Source organism: Onychomys torridus, chromosome 8 (assembly GCF_903995425.1).
Source record: "Onychomys torridus chromosome 8, mOncTor1.1, whole genome shotgun sequence".
NCBI classification, from domain to species: Eukaryota; Metazoa; Chordata; class Mammalia; order Rodentia; family Cricetidae; genus Onychomys; species Onychomys torridus.
This window is the reverse complement of record NC_050450.1, coordinates 104271110-104291887: the sequence shown is the minus strand read 5'-3', so window position 1 is coordinate 104291887 and position 20778 is coordinate 104271110. Positions and strand designations below refer to the sequence as shown.

Here is a 20778-nt window from a genome sequence, read left to right as displayed (position 1 = left end):
ACAGAAATGGAGCAAAGAGCTCAGCCACTAAGATAATTAGCTTGGCTGTAGAGGGAGAGCTGGGACCTAGTAAACGAGAAAAAGGGGGGAGGGTGGGGGGCGTTGCTAGAGTCTAGTGCTCTGCTCTCTAAGACAAACCAGATGCTTGCCCTTCATCTAGGTTGGCTGACTGGCCTGTGAGCTCTTGGTGCTAGGGTTCCAAGCACACTTGGTTTTGTGGGGGTTTGAGGATTTAGGCTTGGGTTCCCATGCTGGCATTGCAAATGCTTTTACCCTCTAAGCCACCTCCCCAGCTTCATGGGGCTGTTTGAGACAGGGTTTTTCTGTGTATCCCTGGCGGTCCTGGATCTCACCCTGTAGACCATGCTGGCCTCGAACTTGGAAATCCACCTGCTTCTACCTCCTGAGTACTGAAATTAAAGACGTGCCATGAGGCTCGTTCTTAACTAGTCAAGTTAGACAGATAACTAGTCTCTGCTAGGTCTATCTGCAATTGCATGCGAGGGAGTTAACTCAGTAAAATGAGGACTGGGTACCATCACTGTCACCTCCATAGAAGGCTGGACATGCAAGCCCACACAGCTGTAATGCTGGCATCGGGGAGGCGGAGGCTGCCTGGGGCTTGTTGGCAGCCAGCCTTGCCTCATTGGCAAGGTCTCATGATGACACCCTGTCTTAAAAAACAAGGTGGATGGTTGCTGTGGAACACAGGGTTGACCTCTGATCTCCATGTACAAAAGTGGATAAAAGCTCAGGTCCTCAATTCTAAAACTACGTTTATATCTCCAGTTAATATTTTCATTTACCCCGGTTTCAGAAATAGGTATTTAAGATGTATGGGGTACTAGTAGGACAGACGGGCCCTGGGTTAGAAAGCGCCGCCTGCCTGTTGCTTTTTGTGACCCCTGGTGTGTTTGATGAGGATGATTAGGCAGCGGGCCAGGAAGTACTTGCCTAGCATGTTCTAGCCCTCAGGTTTGATGCTCAGTGCCAGCAAAAAGTCCAAGATGCTAAGCCTGAGGTGTGAAGAATGGGCCATGAAGACTGAGGGAGCTGACTACTTCATCACAGCGTCGGAACTGTGGCTGCTAACATTCTGCAGAGATTGAACTTGAAGGGAGCTGGATAGGACTCAGCAGTTAAGAGCGCTTAACTGTTTCTCCACAGGTTTGGTTCCTAGCACCTGTATGGTAGTTATCTGTAACTAGTTCTAGGGGTCCAGGGCGCCCTCTGGCTTCTGTGGGCACCAGGCACGACACTCAGGCTAAGTCTTTTTTTCAAAATAAACAAGCCTGAGCCGGGTGGTGGTGCACACCTTGAATCCCAGCACTCAGGAGGCAGAGGCAGGCGGAACTCTTGAGTTTGAGGCTAGCCTGGTCTACAGAATGAGTTCTAGGACAGCTGTGTCTACAGAGAAACCCTGTCTTGAAAAAACAAAAAAGTAAGCAAACCGTTCTTATACACTCCAGGGTCACCTGCCCAGGGATGGCACCACCCACCATTGGCAGTGGCTCTCAGCCTTCCTAATGTTGCCATCCTTTAGTACAGTTCATGTTGTGGTGACCCCCAACCATAACATTATTTTCGTTGCTACTTCAGAATTGTAGTTTTGCTACTGTTATGAACTGTAATGTAAATAAATCATAATATCAGATATGCCGCTCAAGGGGTCACCACCCACATGTGGAGAACAAATGTCCAGAGCACTGGAAAGTTGGCTGTTGCCAGGCAAATAGAATAGTGAGAATTCCCTCAGTCAAAATGATGCCAGTTCAGGCTAAACTGCAAATCTAAATTTGTAGCCGCGGTAGCTTTCCTTTCCTGAGCTTGACTGCCTGTTATTTCTGTTTCTGTGTTTTCTGAAAGAATGCCTCAGCTGAGAGCCCTGGAGTCCTGTTTTGACCTAAATGAGGTTAGGGCAGCCTTGCCTGCCTCTTGAGTGAACAAAAATTAACGGCTCCTAAGAGGCGAAGACACACACACACACACACACACACACACACGCCACAGCACTATATCCCTTAGACCTGCCTGCCTATGTGCAGGTCGCCATGACGCCCATTAAGTCATTATGTGCCTGGTGGCCTATAAGAGCTAATGGATCTGGATCCTGTGTTGGGATGCAGTCTGGTGGACCCACAGAAGCCACCGCAGCATGTCTTCCCAAACCGACCTGTCTGTAATGCAAACAGACGCTCTTGGCCCAGTCCCATTGCCCTTTCGTTGGGAGCATTACTGAAAAACTGGAGGCACCCTGGGGTGTTGCCAAAGCCTGCCCTGTAGTTTTAAAGTATGGTCGCAGTAAGGGCTGACCCCAGCCTGTGTTCTTAGAATCTCTGTAGTCCCGCGCCTCAGCAACGCGGCGGCGGCAAACCGTGCGCCCTCGTTCCAAACGTCCACTGGCCGAGAGCAGGACGAGGAGAGCGGAGCCCAGGGCTCCAGCTTGGAGGCCACAAACCCACAAGCCGAGTCACTGCTGAGAGCCCGATGGCCCCATAGACCTGCGAGAAGCGGGGGGCGCTTGGTCGCCCTTCCTCCCTGAGCCTCCCACGGATCCCAACAGGGCACACGATGCCGCCGCCGTCGCCATCGTTAGCGGCCAACAGAGTCTCCCTCCGGGAGCTGGCCGACCTGGCAATCGGCACGCCAGAGGTGGGAGCGGTGAACTTCACGGCCCTGCACACACTGATAGTGGCCATGCTCAAGAGCCTCAACCTCCAAGGGGTACTTATTGACTTCCACTACCCGTCGGCCGAGTCCGGCCGCTCACTTGATGTGGTCCGAAGCTCCCTTAGCACCCCGCATGTGTCAAGCAGCAAAGAGAGGCGCCGGAGTCTGTCCAGACAGTCACTGCCTTCGCAGACGCTGGAGAGCCAGGTGAAGGACCTGGGCACCCAGGTACTGGACCTCAGCAAGCAGATTAAGAATATGGACAACAAAGTGCATGGCATTGCCACACACATGGAGCACATCTCCGGAGTCTCTGACCTCTACCCGGAGTTCCAAAGGCTGGAAGAGGAGATGACTCTGGTGGCCCCACAGGCATCCCCACAGGCATCTCCACATATATCCTCACAGATATCCCCACAGATATCTCCGACAAAGTCCACCAGGCTCTATGAATCCATAGAGATGCAGGAGAAGTCTGAGCCCACAGCTGGGATGCCCCCCCAGGTGATACAATCAAGGCCCTCGAAGACTCAGAAAGAAATCAGCCCACCCAAGGTGGGTACACTGACCCTACAGAGGCTCCTCCAGGATACCCAGTCCCTAAGCTGAAAAGGTGTGTGTGCTAGGTCTGGCTTCCCACAGCTCCTACTCTCCTTTGCAGCCCATGAATGTGCTCCAAGACCTTGTAGAAGACGTAAAAGCCCTGAAGGAAGCCCACCAGAAGGTGCAGGAGTTCCCTGAACTGAATGCCCAGGTGAGGACATCCTAGGGACCACACCTCACAAATGGGGTGGTCCTTTGCCACAACTCTCCTCCTTTTTCTTTTGTTTGTTTGTTTGTGGGGTTTTTTTGTTTTGTTTTTTGAGACAGGGTTTCACTGTATATATAGCTCTGGCTGTTCTGGAACTCACACTGTATAGAGCAGGCTGGCTTTGAACTCACAGAGATCTGCCTGCCTCCTAAATTCTGAGATGAAAGGCATTGTGCCACCACTGCCTGGTTCGTTTTTATTGTGTGTGGTTTGTTTATTTTTATTTTTATGTGTATGAGTGTTTTGCTTGCCTGTATGTACACCCACATACATGCACTGCCTGAGGAGTCTAATACGTTGTTTTTTTGTTTTGTTTTTGTTTTTTTTTTTTTTTTTTTTGAGCTGAGCATTGAACCCAGGGTATTGTGCTTGCTAGGCAAGTACTCTACCACTGAGCTAAATCCCCAACCCATGAGGAGTCTAGAAGAGGGCATCAGATGCCTGGAACCGGAATTAGAGATATCGTGAGCAACCATGTAGGTACAAGGAACCATACCTTGGTCCTCTACAAAAGTAGCTAGTGTTCTCTTCTAAAGGTCCTGAGTTTAATTCCCAGCAACCACATGGAGGCTCACAGCCATCTATGATGAGATCTGGTGCCCTCTTCTGGCCTTCATGCATACATGCAGACAGAACACTATACATAATAAATAAATCAATCTGAAAAACAAAAACACAAAACAGCCAGTGTTCCTACTTGCTGAGCCATCTCTGCAGTCCCAGCCCTGTTCCCAAGGGCCGTCAATAACCTATCAGGAGGGCTGGAGACTTGGTTCAGAGGTTAAAACACAGGCTGCTCTTCCAGAGGACCTGGGTTCAATCCCCAGCACCCACATGGTGGCTCACAACCATCTGTAACTCCAGTTCCAGGGGCTCTGGCACCCTCACACAGACATACATGCACATAAACTAAAAATAAAAAAAAATATCAAGATACCTATAAAACCTAAACTGACCTAGTGCTGACATAGAGGGTAGCTGACATCACAGAATACTCTTAAAATGAATTCTCCTTAAAAATGGAGACTATCAGGGCTGGAGAGATGGCTCAGCAGTTAAGAGCCTGGCTGCTCTTCCAAAGGACCTGAGTTCAATTCCCAGCAACCATATGACAGTTCACAACTGTCTACAAAGCCAGTTCCAGGATCCTCACACAGACATACATGCAGGCAAAACACCAATGCACATAAAAATAAAAATGAAAAAAAAATTAAAAGAGAAATTATTTTAAAAAGGAACATAATTCCCTATTAAAAAAATAAACTGAGCCGGGCGGTGGTGGCACACGCCTGTAATCCCAGCACTTGGGAGGCAGAGGCAGGTGGATCTATGTGAGTTCGAGGCCAGCCTAGGACAGGCTCCAAAGCTACAGAGAAACCCTGTCTTGGAAAAAAACAAACAAACAAACAAAAAACAAACAAACAAAAAACAAACAAACAACAACAACAAAAACTGTGTGGTATTGGCCCACACCTTTAATCCCAGCACTTGAGAGGCAGAGACAGGTGGATCTCTGTGAGCTCAAAGCCACTCTGGTCTACAGAGTGAGTTCTAGGACAGCCAAGGATACACAGAGAAACCCTGTCTCAAAACAGAGAGAGAGAGAGAATATCTTGTTGGGGTGGTTCTTTTAATCCCAGCACTCAGGAAGGAGGCAGAGGCAGGCAGTGAGTTTGAGGCCAGCCTGGGCTACAGAGTGAGTTCCAGGGATACATAGTAAGAAAGCAAACAACGTGTTTTAGTCAGTGTTCTGTTGCTGTGAAGAAACACCATGACTTCCTTATAAAAGAAAGCATTTGAGGAGAGAGATGGCTCAGCAGTTAAAAGCACTGACTGAGGACCCAGGTTCAATTCCCAGGCCATCTAGTGTCTGATAATGCCAGGCTTAAAAGAAAAGGAAAGGAAGCATTTAATCTTTGGGCTTGCTTACAGTTTCAGAGGTTCAGTCCATTGTTTTGGTGGGGCACATGGTGTCACACAGGCAGAACATGACATGGGAGAAGTAGCTGAAAGCTCTACATCCAGATCCACAGGCAGCAGGAGACTAGAGACATGGGGCGTTGGCACATCGGGCGTTGGCTCAAGCTCAGAGCCCACCCTCAATGACGCACTTCCTCTGGCAAGGCCACACCTCCTAATCCTTCTTAAATAATACCACTCCCTAAACATTTAAATATATGAGCCTATGGAGATCATTCTTATTCAAACCATCACACAAAGCGAATTAATAAAAAGTAAGGAATGGTAGTTACTGCCGTTAATCCCAGGAGCATTTGAGAGGCTGAGAATTGAGGACTACTGCAAGTTCAAGGCCAGGCCAGTCAGCTACAGTAAATTTTAGGCCAGCCTGGGAAGTGGAGGAGTGCTGGGCCACACAAACACACAGAAGAGGGTGGGAGTTGGGGGTTTTGGGGGAGAAAGCTGGGATTGAGTGGTCCAGGCTCTCAGGAGGAGAAATCACCATGCCCCAAAACTCAGCTGAACAAGGAGTTACTGTACACAGGCACCCACAGAGGCAGGTTTGGTCAGTCTCAGAGGGAGCAGTCCGAGGGCGGCAGCAGCCTTCAGTCTGTGAATATCCACGGAGGAGGAGGGTTGTGGTGGGTGTTTTCAGCACATACTATCAACACACGGACCAGGAAAAGAAAGGCCCCTCCATTGCCCCTGCGCCTGATGGGGGTAGGGGGTACTTTGCCATCCCCCCTGGTTCTAAGGCTCTGGGTTACGTCAACAGCTGTGCCTATGTCAATAGTACACATTCATTCAGGACTCCGCTTACTCAGAGCCACCTCCACCCCCTACAGAGAGAATAAGAAATCAGGTAGTGTGTATTGAGACCCAAGGATCAATCCTGGGTGAGGGGAGGAAGTCAGATACCAGTGTCCCTTAGTTACAGACGCTGGGGACACTTTGACTTGGCCTTGGATTTTCCTGAGGGAGAAGTTTATCCCAGTGACTCCTCATGGACACTGTCCTGTGAGCACCAGGGGACACAAAATAAACCAGCTCTAGTTGAACACTGCTAGGCCCAATTTCTAACACAGATTAGTCAAGGGTTACAGGTGGCCCTGTGTGGAGGAGTGGGGCCATCAGGAAGGAAAGGATGGAGATAGTGTGTAGAGAAACGGATGCAAGACAGGCCAGAGGAGGCCATGCCATGGGGGGTGGTCTCTTAGCTTTTATCCCGGCCTGGGTATTGCACAGGCCAGGGGACCCTCACCCCTCAGCTTGGCTCTGGGAAGAAAAACTCATTTTCTCTGTTTTTGCAAAAAAAATTTTTTTTCAGGGTCAGGGTTTCTCTGTGTAGCCCTGGCTGTCCTGGAGCTCTCTGTGTAGACCAGATTGACCTGGGATTAAAGGCATGCACTACCACTGCCCTGCTTTTTTTTTTTTTTTTTTTTTTTTTAAAAAAAACAAGGTCTCCTTGTAGTCCAGCCTTGAATTTAACTGTGTAGCCAAGTGATAGTGACACCCTGACCCTTCTAACCACCCCCTAAGGACTGGGATAACAGGCATGCAATGCCATGCCTGTCCTTTTTCAAACTTTTGAGTTTGGAATCTAGTCTTAGCCCCTGGAGGTCAGCAGAAGTGGTAAAGAAGGACTTGGTGGGACCCTTAAGGGCCTTTCTCCTCCCATGGCTCAGGCTGCCAGGCTGCTGAGGGACCAGGCTCTTGATTTGGGAGAGACAAGGTGGACCTTGTGCTTATTGGGCCAGAAGCTCTTGGTGGTGTGAGTATGAGGTGGGGCTAGGGCCAAGTCTCACCCCACATGAACAGACTGGGCACACTCTACCCTGATACTGCTATGATCACTGCAGTCCACTTCCTCCGTGCCAGTGACCAGGAAGAGAACTGGGATCCTGGCTTGACCTGCTGGGTAAGACTAGGTAGAAACTAGAAAACCCTTCACTAAGAGACACACACACCTCATTTCCTTCTCTCCTTTGCACCAAGGCAGTGTGCAATGTGTGCATGCATGTGTGTGCATGTGAGGGTGTGTGTGTGCATGTGTGTGCAGGCAGGAGGCTGAGTGACGGTCCATTTTCAAACTGTTTCCAGGTACTCCTTCAGCGTGTTAATGAGCTAGAGAAGGTAGTAAAGGACCGACAGGAATATCTGGTAATATGGACAAGCCCTGGGGAAAGGCCGGGGGGGGGGGGGGTAGAGGGATTCTCTTCAGCCTAGCTTCTCTCTAGAGAGAGTCCCAACTCCCGCCCCCAAGTTACAGGCGCTCTGCCCCAAGAGGCACCACTTCCAGATAGAGGGGTGAGTCCCTGCCATCTCTGCTCAGGGTTCTATTCAGAGTTGGTGTGAGACAAACCGGCCAGGCAATTCTTTACTTCCGGCTGGTCACTGAAGGCCAGTGACTCTTCCCGGGGCGGGTGCTGTTGGTAGTACCCACCCAACCCCGTGGGTCAGAACTGCAGGGCAAGTGTGTATGCGCATTCATGCTTAACAGATGTGTGTGTCTGTGTCCCGATCTGTTACTGACAGGATCAATTAAGTCGGAGGCTGAATTTTGCTCCGGGTAGTGAAGAAATCACCATGGTCACCTGGGAAGAGCTGGAACAAGTGATCAGTGATGGTTGGAAGGCCTCAAGAGGGGTAAACAAACAGGGTCCTGGGCAGTGGCACTGGGTGGGGTTCCAGAAAACATCTCTCATATTTACCACTGTTCTATATTTTGGTATTTGGATCTTCATAATTTATTTTTCGCAGGATGACCCTGACCTAAGTGAACTGGATAAATTCCTGGGTTTGGGAAGCACATCTTCACGCTGTGTCTACCTATTGCTATTGTATACTGCCCCAGCTTAGAGTTCACACAGCACATAGAGGGGGTGTATTTCATTCTTTAAGCCTCCTCCCACCTAAACTGTATGTCAGTGTCCATGTTGTTGAGCTCTGCCAGTGAGCTGGGTGGAAAATGATGCCTAAGGGTGGTTTTCTTGGCTCCTGGGGCTTTTCTTTTATAGTCCATCTAAAAAGCATTCATTCCTTAACACTTACGGACCAGGGCAACCAGAACTAGAACTCGGCTAGCAAGCAGCCCCTGCTGATGCGTCTGTCCATCCTGAAATGGCACACATGATCACCACCACGTGCTTGGCAACCTTAGTTATTTTCACATGTCCTGTGTAGGCAAGATTCGCTGATTCACATCAAGAGTTCCAGGTCAGCCATGACTATGTAGTGAGACCCTGTCTCAAAAATAACTACCTAAATGATAAAAATTTAATTTAAAGAAATGCCTAAGAGCCAGGCGATGGTGGCGCATGCCTTTAATCCCAGCACTTGGGAAGCAGAGGCAGGGGGATCTCTGTGAGTTGGAGGTCTAGTCTAGTAACCTGGTCTATAGAGCGAGTTCCAGGACAGCCAGGGCTGCTACACAGAGAGACCCTGTCTCAAAAAAAAAAAAGAAAAAAGAAAAAAAAGAAAAACCTTGGGGTTGGGGATTTAGCTCAGTGGTAGAGGCAGCCCTGGGTTCGAGCCTCAGCTCCAAAAAAAAAAAAAAAAGAAAAGAAAAAAAAAAAAAAGAAAGAAAAGCCTATGAAACAGCAAGCTTTGGTGCCTGGCAGGCTAAAGTTTAAGCAAAAGCCTTATTTTGCCGGTCCTGTTGAGAGCCAGAAAGAAGAACAAAATCCAGGGAAGGCTGGAGAGAGTCAGTCAGTGAGCAAGTACAGCATCAACACTTGAGTTGAGTCCCCAGCACCCCTGTAAAGCCAGGCACAGAAGTGTGTGCCTGTAATCTGAGTTCTGAGGAGGGATGTATAAGAGGATGCTTGGGGTCTGCTAGCCAGCCAGTCATGCTGAATTGGCGAGCTCACAGTTCCGTGAGAGACTGACCCTGCCTCAGAAAGAGTAAGGAGAGGGCCTGAGGAAGACACACAATGACCGTCTCTGGCCTACACACACACACACACACACACACACACACACACACACACACACACACACATTCACAAATAAGAAATGGCCAGTAAATGATTTTGTTCCTACTCACCTTTATTTACTTATTCATTCATTCATTTATTTATTCATTCATTCGTTTGTTTGTTTGTTTGTTTGTTTAGGTTTTTGCTTTATGTGTTTTTGAGACAGGTTTCTCTGTGTAGCCCTGGCTGTCCTAGAACTCACTCTGTAGACTAGGCTGGCCTTGAACTCAGAGATCTTCCTGCTGCTTCCTCCCGAGTGCTGGGATTTAAGGCATGCGCCACCATGGCCCTCCTCATAATCTTAAGGCATACAAATCCCAAATCTCCCCAGAACTTTGAAGTTAAAACTGGAGGAAGACCAAGATGAACAGTAGGCTGCTCCTGCTGTGTGTGATGCCTAAACTGCTGATCAGGAGAGATTCCCATAGCAACTGCTTCAAAATCTTGCCATATCTATTTTGAGACACTTAGAGATACTGGGTTCTTTAAACTGTTGTGGCTGGGGTTACAGTGAATATACTTTCATTACACTTTAACTTAGTCTGTGTGTCTGTGTCTGTCTAGCTGTGTGCATCCCAGGATGCCTGCCTCTATGGAGGTCAATGGACAACCTTAAAGAGGTGCTTCCCTCCCTCCACACCATGAGTCCCAGGGGTTGTACAGATCAGGCTTGGTGGCTGAGCCATCTCACCAGCCCCCCCCCCCCGAATATATTCTGAATCAAGTTTCATTTTCCCTAGGACTCTGCTCTGTTCCCCCATTAACTGTCCTCAGAAAGACACTGGTCTCATCTCCTGCCCTCGTAAAAACAGCAGCGTCCTGTCTTCTGTAGCTGCTCCGTCTGCTTTGGGATCTCACAGAGTGTGTCTTAGTCTCTGTAATGAGTCAATAGCCCTCGAGAGCAGCTATAGTCTGCTTCCTAAAAACCTCCATTTTTACCATTGTTACCTCCATTGACAAAAGAGACTTTGTAGGTCTGATGAAGTTAAGGATCTTGACGGAGAGTCCCCTGGATCTTGCAGATAAAACATTACCACAAAGGACTTTGTAAGAGGTAGGAAGTGGCTGTTTAATCCCAGTAAGTATGGAAGGAAGGGTGTAAATTCTGGGGGTTGTCTTAAAAAGCCAGACCAGGGCTGGAGAGATGGCTCAGCAGTTAAGAGCACTGACTGCTCTTCCAGAGGTCCTGAGTTCAATACCCAGCAACTGCATGGTGGCCCACAACCATCTGTAATGAGATCTGGTGCCCTCTTCTGGTGTGCAGGCATACATGCAGATAGAGCACTGTATACATAGTAAATAAATCTTTTAAAAACAAAATCAAAAAAGCCAAACCAGGGGCTGGGGCTGTAGTTTGGTTGGTATACTACTTGATGAGCATGTACAAAATGCTGGGATCAGTCCTCCTGGTGCTGGTAAACCAGGCATGGTGGTGCACAGCTGTAATCTCAGCACCCCAGAGGTGAGGCAGGAGAATGAGAAGTTTGAGGCTTGCCTAGGCTACAGAGTGAATTCAAGGCCAGCTAGATGATTTATGGAGATCTTGCTTCAATAAAGAGGCTCTAAATATGGTCCAGTAGTAGAGGAACTGCTAATATTTCCACAACCCAGGTTTAATTCCCAGCATCACGCACGTGTTCTCTCTCTCTCTCTCTCTCTCTCTCTCTCTCTCTCTCTCTCTCTCTCACACACACACACACACACACACACACACACACACACACACACACACACACACACACGTACAGGGTTTCTTTTCTGCAAGAGTCTTAAATCATCCTAGTCGAGATGGAAAGATGGCCCAAAGCGACCCCCTTTCGGCTTTCACAGCTTCTTTATTGGATGTGACCAGCTTCCCTCTTCCTCTTTACCCAGAGCTCAGATTCATCAACAGCAACATTTGGCAGGCGCAGCAAAATGACATCATTGACATCAACTGAGTTTCCCAGTGGAGTATTTCCCAAGGCCTCCACTGCTGACCAGGCTCGGGGTTCTACTGGTGGCCCAGAACAGATCTTAACCAGTGGTGTAGAACACCCCACTGAAAGAATTATTAGCGGAGATGAGAGCATCTCTAGTGCTGGATTTCGAGATCTGCACCCAGGGGCCCGCGAGCCATCCCAGATCACCACAGAAACAGATCGCCAGAGGACTGTGGACTATGTAGCTTCCACACGTCAAAGAAAAGATGAGCAACAGCCTGGCCCAACTCAACAGGACTTACTCCCAGCCAGAGACCAGTATGGTGGGGTGCCCATTAGTCAGGGTCCAGTCTACCCAACTCCAGATGTGCATGGGATTGGACCATTTGTCATGGATCAACCTGCAATCCTGTATCCTGGCCCTTATCCTCCTGCTTTGGTACCCTTCACTATGGGCCAGCTTGGTGTATTACCACCAGAAATGGATGACCAGGGATTGGTACCTTTTGGTATGGGTCAGAGTGGTGTGCTGCCACCTGACAGGGGTCAACAAGGACTGGAAAGACTTCGTACAGCTCAGCTTGCTACAGTTCCATTCAGCACATATCAGCAAGTTATGATGCTTCCTAGAACAGACCAACATGGCATGGAACAGGCTGTCATGTATGACAGTGGTCTGGGACCATGGGACATGGATAGGCAAGGGTTGATACCAGTTGGCATAGATCAGCATGGATTTGTAATATTAGGCACGAGTCAGCAAGGGCTGATTCCTCCTGGTGTGGATCAGCAGGGACTGGTAATGCCTGGCATAGACCAGCATGCATTTCCTCCATCTCTTCCAGATCAATATGGCTTGGTGTCACCTGGTCTGACACAAGCAAGTACAGACCAACAAGGTTTTGGGCAGCCCAGCTCAGAAGCACCAGGCTTCATGCAGCCCGGTGTAGATCAGCGAGGCACGGTGCAGCCCGGTGTAGATCAGCGAGGCACGGTGCAGCCCGGTGTAGATCAGCGAGGCACGGTGCAGCCCGGTGTAGATCAGCGAGGCACGGTGCAGCCCGGTGTAGATCAGCGAGGCACGGTGCAGCCCGGTGTAGATCAGCGAGGCACGGTGCAGCCCGGTGTAGATCAGCGAGGCACGGTGCAGCCCGGTGTAGATCAGCGAGGCACGGTGCAGCCCGGTGTAGATCAGCGAGGCACGGTGCAGCCCGGTGTAGATCAGCGAGGCACGGTGCAGCCCGGTATAGATCAGCATGGCACGGTGCAGCCCGGTGTAGATCCACGTGTTTTGATGAGGCCTGAACCAGATAGGCGTAGTTCAGAACCTGCTAGGACAGATAGGCCAAGTTTGGTACAGTCTGTTGCAGATCGGCGTAGTTCAGCACCCTTGCCGGCAGATCGGCGGAGTCTGGGGCAGCCTGGGGCAAGTTGGAGAGGTTCAGCAGGTAGGCAGAGTTTAGTACAGCCAGGGGCAGATCAACGTGGTTTGGTACAGCCTGGCACAGACCAAACAGGAGCAGTCCAGCCCGGCCTGGTGCAACCAGGGGCAGTCCAGCCCGGCCTGGTGCAACCAGGGGCAGTCCAGCCCGGCCTGGTGCAACCAGGGGCAGTCCAGCCCGGCCTGGTGCAACCAGGGGCAGTCCAGCCCGGCCTGGTGCAACCAGGGGCAGTCCAGCCCGGCCTGGTGCAACCAGGGGCAGTCCAGCCTGGCCCGGTGCAACCAGGTGCAATTCAACCTGGCATGATGCATCCAGGAGTAATTCAACCTGGCATGATGCAACCAGGTGTAATTCAACCTGGCATGATGCAACCTCTTGGTGCAGGTCAGCCTAGCTTGATTCAACCTGGTGTATATCCACCTGGTTTGGCACAACTTGGTGCAGGTCAACAAGGTTTAGTGCAACCTGGCACAGGTCAGCCTGCTTGGGTTCAACCGAGCATGGATCAACATGGTTGGATACAACCTGGTGCATTTCTGCCTGGTTTGGTACAACCTAGTGTAGCTCAACATGGTTTGGTACAACCAGTTCAGCATGGGCTGGTACAGCCAGATGTATATGCACCTGGGTTGATGCAACTTGGTGCAATTCAGGATAGTTTGGTACAACCTGAAATACATCAGCGTGGTTTTGTGCAGCCTGGTGCAGATCAGCTTGATATGGCACAACCAGGGGCAGTCCAGCCCGGCCCGGTTCAACCAGGGGCAGTCCAGCCCGGCCCGGTTCAACCAGGGGCAGTCCAGCCCGGCCCGGTGCAACCAGGGGCAGTCCAGCCCGGCCCGGTGCAACCAGGGGCAGTCCAGCCCGGCCCGGTGCAACCAGGGGCAGTCCAGCCCGGCCCGGTGCAACCAGGGGCAGTCCAGCCCGGCCTGGTGCAACTAGGGGCAGTCCAGCCTGGCCCGGTGCAACCAGGTGCAATTCAACCTGGCATGATGCAACCAGGTGTAGATCAGCATGGCCTGGTGCAACCTGGGGCATTTCCTACTGGTTGGGTACAGCCTGAAACATACACACCTGGCTTGGTTCACACACCTGGCTTGGTTCAACCTGGTATAGGTCAATATGGTTTGGTTCAGGCAAGAGCTGATCAATATGGTTTCATGCAGCCAAGTGAAGCACAACATGGTTTACTCCAACCTGGTGGAGATCAACACGGTTTGATACAACCTGTCACAGATCGACTTGATTGGATGCAACCTGGAATGGACCGTGGTGGTTCAGTACAACCTGGTGCAGATGAGAGTAGCTTAGCCCAACCTGGAATGGGTCAGCAGGGTTTGGCACAACCTGGAATGGATCAGCCTGATTTGGTACAACCTGACTTGGCACAACCTGGAGCGCTTCAACATGGCTCAGTGCAACTTAGTGCAGACCAGTCTGGCTTGGCACAGCCTAGAGTATACCAGAGTGGCTTGGTGCAGCCTATCATGGACCAGCATGGCTTGGCACAACCTAGGATGTATCAGTATGGTTTTGTGGAATCTGGTGCAATTCAGCGTGGCCTGATGCAGCCTGGAGCAGTTCAGCCAAGGCTAGTGCAGCCTGTCATAGATCAGCGTGTCTTAAAGCAGCCTGGAGCAGTTCAGCCAAGGCTAGTGCAGCCTGTCATAGATCAGCGTGGCCTAATGCAGCCTGGAGCAGTTCAGCGGAGGCTGGTGCAGCCTGTCATAGATCAGCGTGGCTTAAAGCAGCCTGGAGCAGTTCAGCCTAGGCTGATGCAGTCTGTCATGGATCAGCAAGGCCTGGTGCAGCCTGTCAGGGATCAGTATGGTCTGGTGCAGCTTGTCATGGATCAGCGTGGCTTAATGCAGCCTGGAATAGGTCAGCCTAAGCTGATGCAGTCTGTCATGGATCAGCAAGGTCTGGTGCAGCCTATCATGGATCAGCGTGACCTGGTACAATCTGGCATGGATCAGCCAAGCTCAGTGCAGCCTGGCATGGATCAGCCTGGCTCTCTGCAGCTTGGGGAAGAAAGGAGTGATTCACAGCAGCCTAGCATGGATCAGCATGACTCACTGCAGCCTGGGGCAGATCAGCCTGGCTTGTTGCAGCCTGGGGCAGATCAGCCTGGCTTGTTGCAGCCTGGGGCAGATCAGCCTGGCTTGTTGCAGCCTGGGGCAGATCAGCCTGGCTTGTTGCAGCCTGGGGCAGATCAGCCTGGCTTGTTGCAGCCTGGGGCAGATCAGCCTTACTTGTTGCAGCCTAGGACAGATTGGTTTAGTATGATGCAGCTAGGAAGAGTGCCTGGTGCAGTCCTTCAGGGCTTGGTTCAGCCTGGTACAGGCCCTGTTGGCTTGGTTCAGCCTGGTACAGGCCCTGTTGGCTTGGTTCAGCCTGGCATAGGCCCTCGTGGATTGGTTCAGCCTGGTGCAGGCCCTCAAGGAATGGTTCAGCCTGGTGCAGGCCCTCAAGGAATGGTTCAGCCTGGTGTAGGCCCTCAGGGATTGGTTCAGCCTGGTGTAGGCCCTCAGGGATTGGTTCAGCCTGGTGTAGGCCCTCAGGGATTGGTTCAGCCTGGTGTAGGCCCTCAGGGATTGGTTCAGCCTGGTGTAGGCCCTCAGGGATTGGTTCAGCCTGGTGTAGGCCCTCAGGGATTGGTTCAGCCTGGTGCAGGCCCTCAGGGATTGGTTCAGCCTGGTGCAGGCCCTCAGGTTCAGCCTGGTGTGCACACGGTTCCACTTGGTGCATATCCACCTGGTTCCAAACAAACCATTACTAGTCAGCCAGGCTTCATAGGATCAGGCGTAGAGCTTCATGGCTTTCCAGATTCATATCAGCGGCAAATACTAACTTCTGAACAAGTACAAGGCCAAGCTGGGCAAGATATTCTTCCCGTCCTGGACCATCAAGACTCAGACCAACAGGTTCCAGGTGAAGGCCCGACAATCCCAGGTGCAGTTCAGTATGATCAAACCCAGGCTGCCCCGAGTTACAGTGGCCCAGAGCCCAGAGCTTACACATCTGGCCACATCCTTTGGGATCCAAGCAGGAAACCTACCTCAGTCCAATTTGAATTGGCTACCCCAGGGGGCTCACACCAAGCTACCACCGACTCCAGGATTCGAGACTTGAGCTATCTCCACCGATTCTCATCAACAAGTGAGACCCGCAGTGATGGACAGGAGTCACTGGAAAAACTGGCTCCAAGCTTCCCCATGGCAGTGGAGACATTCCGCCTGATGGGTGAGATCATCGGTCTTTATGTGGAGCTGAAGGATCGCATGAAGGACTTGGATGAGGAACACGCCGGCCAGACTGACTTGGAGAAAATCCAGTACCTACTCGCCATGATGGGTGAGTGTCATTTGCTGCGGAGGAGGGAAAGCAGCCTTTGCTCTCCCCAGTCCTCCCTCTCTCCTCGGTAGAGCACGCTCCTGCCCATACCTGACTCCATTCACAGCCACAGCCTGTGGGGAGACAGGCTTTTACACCTTTGTCAGGGCAGCAGGGACTGTATGTACTAAGGGACGGCAACGCCTGGAGGTGAGGGGGTGAGAAAGAGGGTTACAGGACGAAGTTACCATTTGCCCAGTCACAACTCGGTGGTAGATGGACATGGCAGGGTCAGTGGAGGCTCTCTGGGCAAATACTGGTCCTCCTCGCCCAGTCACCAGAGAGACAGGATCCGGTAGTCTTCCCACTTGATCTCAGGGGTCAATTCCTTACCAAGGGACTGGAAACAGGTGGGGAGACCCATGGGAATCCTACACCCTGATGGTAGCCTCTGTATTCCATAGTCAAAAAGACCATACCTCAGGACCTGCAAGACCAGCTGAAGAGCCTAAAGGCCTTGAACAGAGAAGTTCGACAGGACAAGGCCAAAGTGCGTAAGGGAGGGCCAGCCTCCTTAGCGTTCCAAGGTGGATCAGAAGCTTAGTGGTTTTTGCTCGGCTGGATGCCCACAGGCCCTCTCCCTCGGCTGTCATCCCAGCACATCCTTATTACCCAGTCATTTTGAAAACACAACCCTGGGCTGGAGAGATGGTTCAGAGATTAAGAGCACTGGCAGCTCTTCCTTAGGTCCTGAGTTCAATTCCCAGCAACCACGTGGTGGCTCACAACCATCTGTAATGAGATCTGGTGCCCTCTTCTGGCCTGCAGGGACACATGCAGGCAGAACACTATATGCATAATAAATAAATAAATCTTTAAGAGAGAGAGAAAGAGAGAGAGAGAGAGAGAGAGAGAGAGAGGAAAGAAAAGAAAAGAAAACACAACCCGCTGTCAGTCATGAAGATGGACACTCAGAGCCTTTAAAATATAGGTGGTCCCATTAATACACATTTGCTCCTCATATCACAAGTGACAGCCTTGGATTAGGGACTCTCTAGAGATAGAAACCATTGCAAGAGGCTGCTGGGTCTCCATTGCTAGCAGCTTTACCCATGAGATAGAAGAGGGCTGGATACCTGAGGTCCACCTTCAGGAGTAGATAGATACTCCATCTGTCTGACGCTTAGCCTCCTTTGTGCTTGTAGCTAGAAAAGATCCAGAAGTTGCTGGATACTGAAGGATCTGCAACGAAGGATGTGAAGCCTAGTCATCTGAGCTTGCAGCTGGGCATCCTCAGGTGACACCCTCTCTCCGCAGCTGGTACCCTGGCATCATGGTTAAGGCCCACCCAGGCAGTGGAGGTACCTTCTGTCTCCCCACGCCCTGTACTGACCACTGTCTCTCATCTGGATTGTACCAACTCTTCAGGTTGTCCCAGACTTCTCAAGATCTGGTAGAAGTTCCCCTACATTCCTAAGGTCGGTACCAGGACTGAGGAGGAGCACAAAGATGCTATGTCCCACCACAGGAACAGGACCCCATGTGAAACCCCTAGACAGAGGCTCCTGCTATGTCTCCGAGAGCCAGGCCTCTGCACTACCGAGCAAAGGGTTCTGGGCTGGTGATGGAAGCAGCTCTTCTTTGAACATTGCAGAGTCACCGTGTCTGACATCGAGAAGGAGCTGTCTGAGCTGAGGGAGAGCCAAGAGAGAGGCAAGGCTGCCATGGAGAATTCAGTCTCCGAAGCCTCCCTCTACCTGCAGGATCAGGTGAGCAGTCTGTGGCCAAGGCTCCAAGACCCTCCTAGAGTCAGGAGCAGAGAGAAGGGGGCATGTGTGGAGTTATTCTTCTGTTGCTGTGGTAAAATGCCATGACCAAAAGCAACTTAGAGAAGGATAGAGTCCCTCACGGTGAGGAAGGCCTCCTAACAGGCAGGGAAGATATGGCGACCAGAACAGGAAGCTAGCAGGTTACATTTCCATCTGCACAAAGGAAGCAACACCTTCGGAGCACATGTTCAAACACACAGGCCTTTGGGGGGTGCTTCTCACCCAAAGCACTGCAGTACGGGAGGAGTTATGGGTGGGGGGCTCAGCCCCATCCTGATACGAAGCTGGCTCTGAGGCTCCAAGTACAAGGGCATTGGTGCAGGAGTTGAGACAGGGTCCTTCACTGCCTGCTTCCTGTTATGTATTTTCTTTAATTCACATATCATAAGACACACCTTTAACTATATTTTATTATTTTTAGTAATTGTTTGTTTATTTGAGATTATAATAGAATTATATCATTTCCTCCTTCCTTTCCTTCCTTCAAGCCCTCCCATAACCCTTCCCTTGTTCTCTTTTGAATTCATGGTTTCTTTTTCTTTCATTGGTGTGTGTGTATGTGTATTCATAAATATAAAAGTACAACCTACTCAGGGCTAGAGAGATTGCTCAGCGGTTAAGAACACTAGCTGTTCTTCCAGAGAACCCAGGTTCAATTCCCAGCACCCACGTGGCGGCTCACAGCTGTCTGACTCCAGTTCCAGGGGACCTGACACCCTCATACTGACACAACACCAGTGTACATAAAATTTTAAAAAGAAGAAAAAAAGAAAAAGAAAAGTACAACCTGCCCAGTCCATCTGTGTGTTTTTGTATGTGTGCTTTCAGGGCTAGCCGTTTGGTTTTGGTGTGGCCTCCCAGGAGAACATCTCCTCCGCCCTCAGCAGTCCTTAGTTGCCCATAGTTCTTTGTCTAAGGCTGAGGCCCCAAGAGCTCTTACTTTCCCATACCAGCTTGTCTATGGGTGGCAGCCTTTAGTGATGTGTGTACCCTTTGTGTGTGTGTGTGTGGGGGGGGGGGTGCTGCCCAGGGAGTGTAGCGGCATTGGATTCCTTTAGTGACGTGTGTACCCTTTGTGTGTGTGTGTGTGTGGGGGTGCTGCCCAGCCAGGGAGTCCTTTCAGCTTCTCCTAATTTTAGCACCACTGGCCTCCCCAAGGCACGGGGCACTGGGGATGGGTGGTGGTGAGACACACAACAGGATGCTAGAATTTTTATCACTCTAGTTTAAGCAAGCCAGAAAACTGAGACAAGGACCACCCTCACCCGGGTCATTGAGGCTGTGCCACATCAGCTCCTAGGGGACTTAGACCATTGTCTGCTCCAAGGCCCCACAGGGAAGGCCAAAGGCCTCAGCCGGTCTGGCCCCACCACAGACACTTCCCTCCTCCCACCACAATCCCTCTGCCCACCCCATGACTTCTCCAGCAGGAACAATGAATGGGTTGCGAGGTGGAGGCCTGTTGCATCACACAGCATCGTGACTGACTTCCCCAGTCCACCAAGCCAGAGGCCAGGTCTTTTCAATAGTCAACCTGCTCTGGAGAGCAGCTTGGAAGGTTGACGAGGCCCGTGCCCATCGGCCTGAGTGAGCTCAGACACCCCCGGCCTCTCTGCTTTTGGTGAAAGCAGGGAGGTGTTTGAACTACTTTTCTAAAGCCCTCCTGGAATCTCAAGTAATTCTGTGTTCCTAGCATGGCCAGGGTCCTCTTGCTTCCCCCTACAACTGCCCTTTTGCCTCTCCCCTCATCAACTGGGGACCCTGATCACTTATAATGTTTCCTCCAACTGTGGCAGGCAAGATACAGGACAATTCTTTACTAGTTATGGCACTTTGTGGTGACTGATCTTCAAAGATAGCCCAGGTTGACCTAGAGTTCACAGCAATCCTCCTGTTTCAACCTCCCAAGTGCTAGGTTCCAATGTTTTTATTAAGTTTTCTAACTATTTTTAATGACTCCCAGCACGGGGCTGGTATTTCCTACTGTGCGGTTGAAGCACCCACCAGTGGCATGTGTCCCTGATGGATGCACTGATTATATGTCTGTGTTACAAAACCCGCCATCTCCCCAAGAGAACAACACACACACCACACACACACACACACACACACACACACACACACACGAATCTGCAGGGTGGGGGGGGGGAGAAGGAACCAAACAGGACTCTAATTCAAGCTGGGGCCTGTTAGCTTCCTTGTTCCAGGCCCCTAAGCATGGCTGTGCTTTTCTGAATGGTCTTGTGGCAGGAAGATAATTTTGAATAGGGATGGAGACAGTGTTCCCAGATCCAGGAAGCTAAAGTCTATATGGCTGGATGCAAGAGAGGGGTCTTGGAGATGATGACTCCCTCCTAAAAGGATGCCTCAGCATCATCTTACTTCAAATGTTAAAAGCTAGCTTAAATCAAGGCGACAACTCTCCTTTCCCCATCATCGTTGACTGGAAGAAAACAGTACCAAAAGAACAAGACACAGCAGAGGAGCCATGTTAAGTTAAAGACACTTAAGTTAAAAAAAAAATGTCCAACAGCAAATCTTCTCCGGAATAATGTTTTACCACCCCTCCACTGGGATCAGGCCCTCCTATGTGTTCAGAGCTAATAGATAACTAGGGATTGGAGTGAAGAAGGGATGGTCTGGACCTCAAGAAAGCGGAGTACCCACTGACCAGAAGGGCAAAGGCTTTAGCCTGGAGCCAAGCTGGAAGGAGAGGACAAATCCAGGTTTGCAGCACTTCTGTTTCCTGGACTGTTTGTTTCTTAACATACGGAGATTCTAATAAAGTCTTGACCTTATTTTGGGTATATAAACTCCATACAGGGTTAAGTTCCC

General features: G+C 50.7%; 1 protein-coding gene across 1 annotated transcript in view; it reads left to right on the top strand.

The window, feature by feature from the left end:
* Positions 1-2571: 2571 nt before the first annotated feature.
* The window catches only part of Qrich2 (glutamine rich 2), a 27626-nt gene continuing 9419 nt past the window's right edge, over positions 2572-20778 (top strand). The window contains exons 1-10 of the mRNA XM_036195333.1: positions 2572-3225; positions 3332-3424; positions 7541-7600; positions 11293-13165; positions 13370-13828; positions 14873-15118; positions 15608-16135; positions 16579-16664; positions 17320-17411; positions 17769-17883. Coding sequence (XP_036051226.1) covers positions 2572-3225; positions 3332-3424; positions 7541-7600; positions 11293-13165; positions 13370-13828; positions 14873-15118; positions 15608-16135; positions 16579-16664; positions 17320-17411; positions 17769-17883 — 4206 coding nt within the window. The remainder of the gene's footprint in view (positions 3226-3331; positions 3425-7540; positions 7601-11292; positions 13166-13369; positions 13829-14872; positions 15119-15607; positions 16136-16578; positions 16665-17319; positions 17412-17768; positions 17884-20778) is intronic.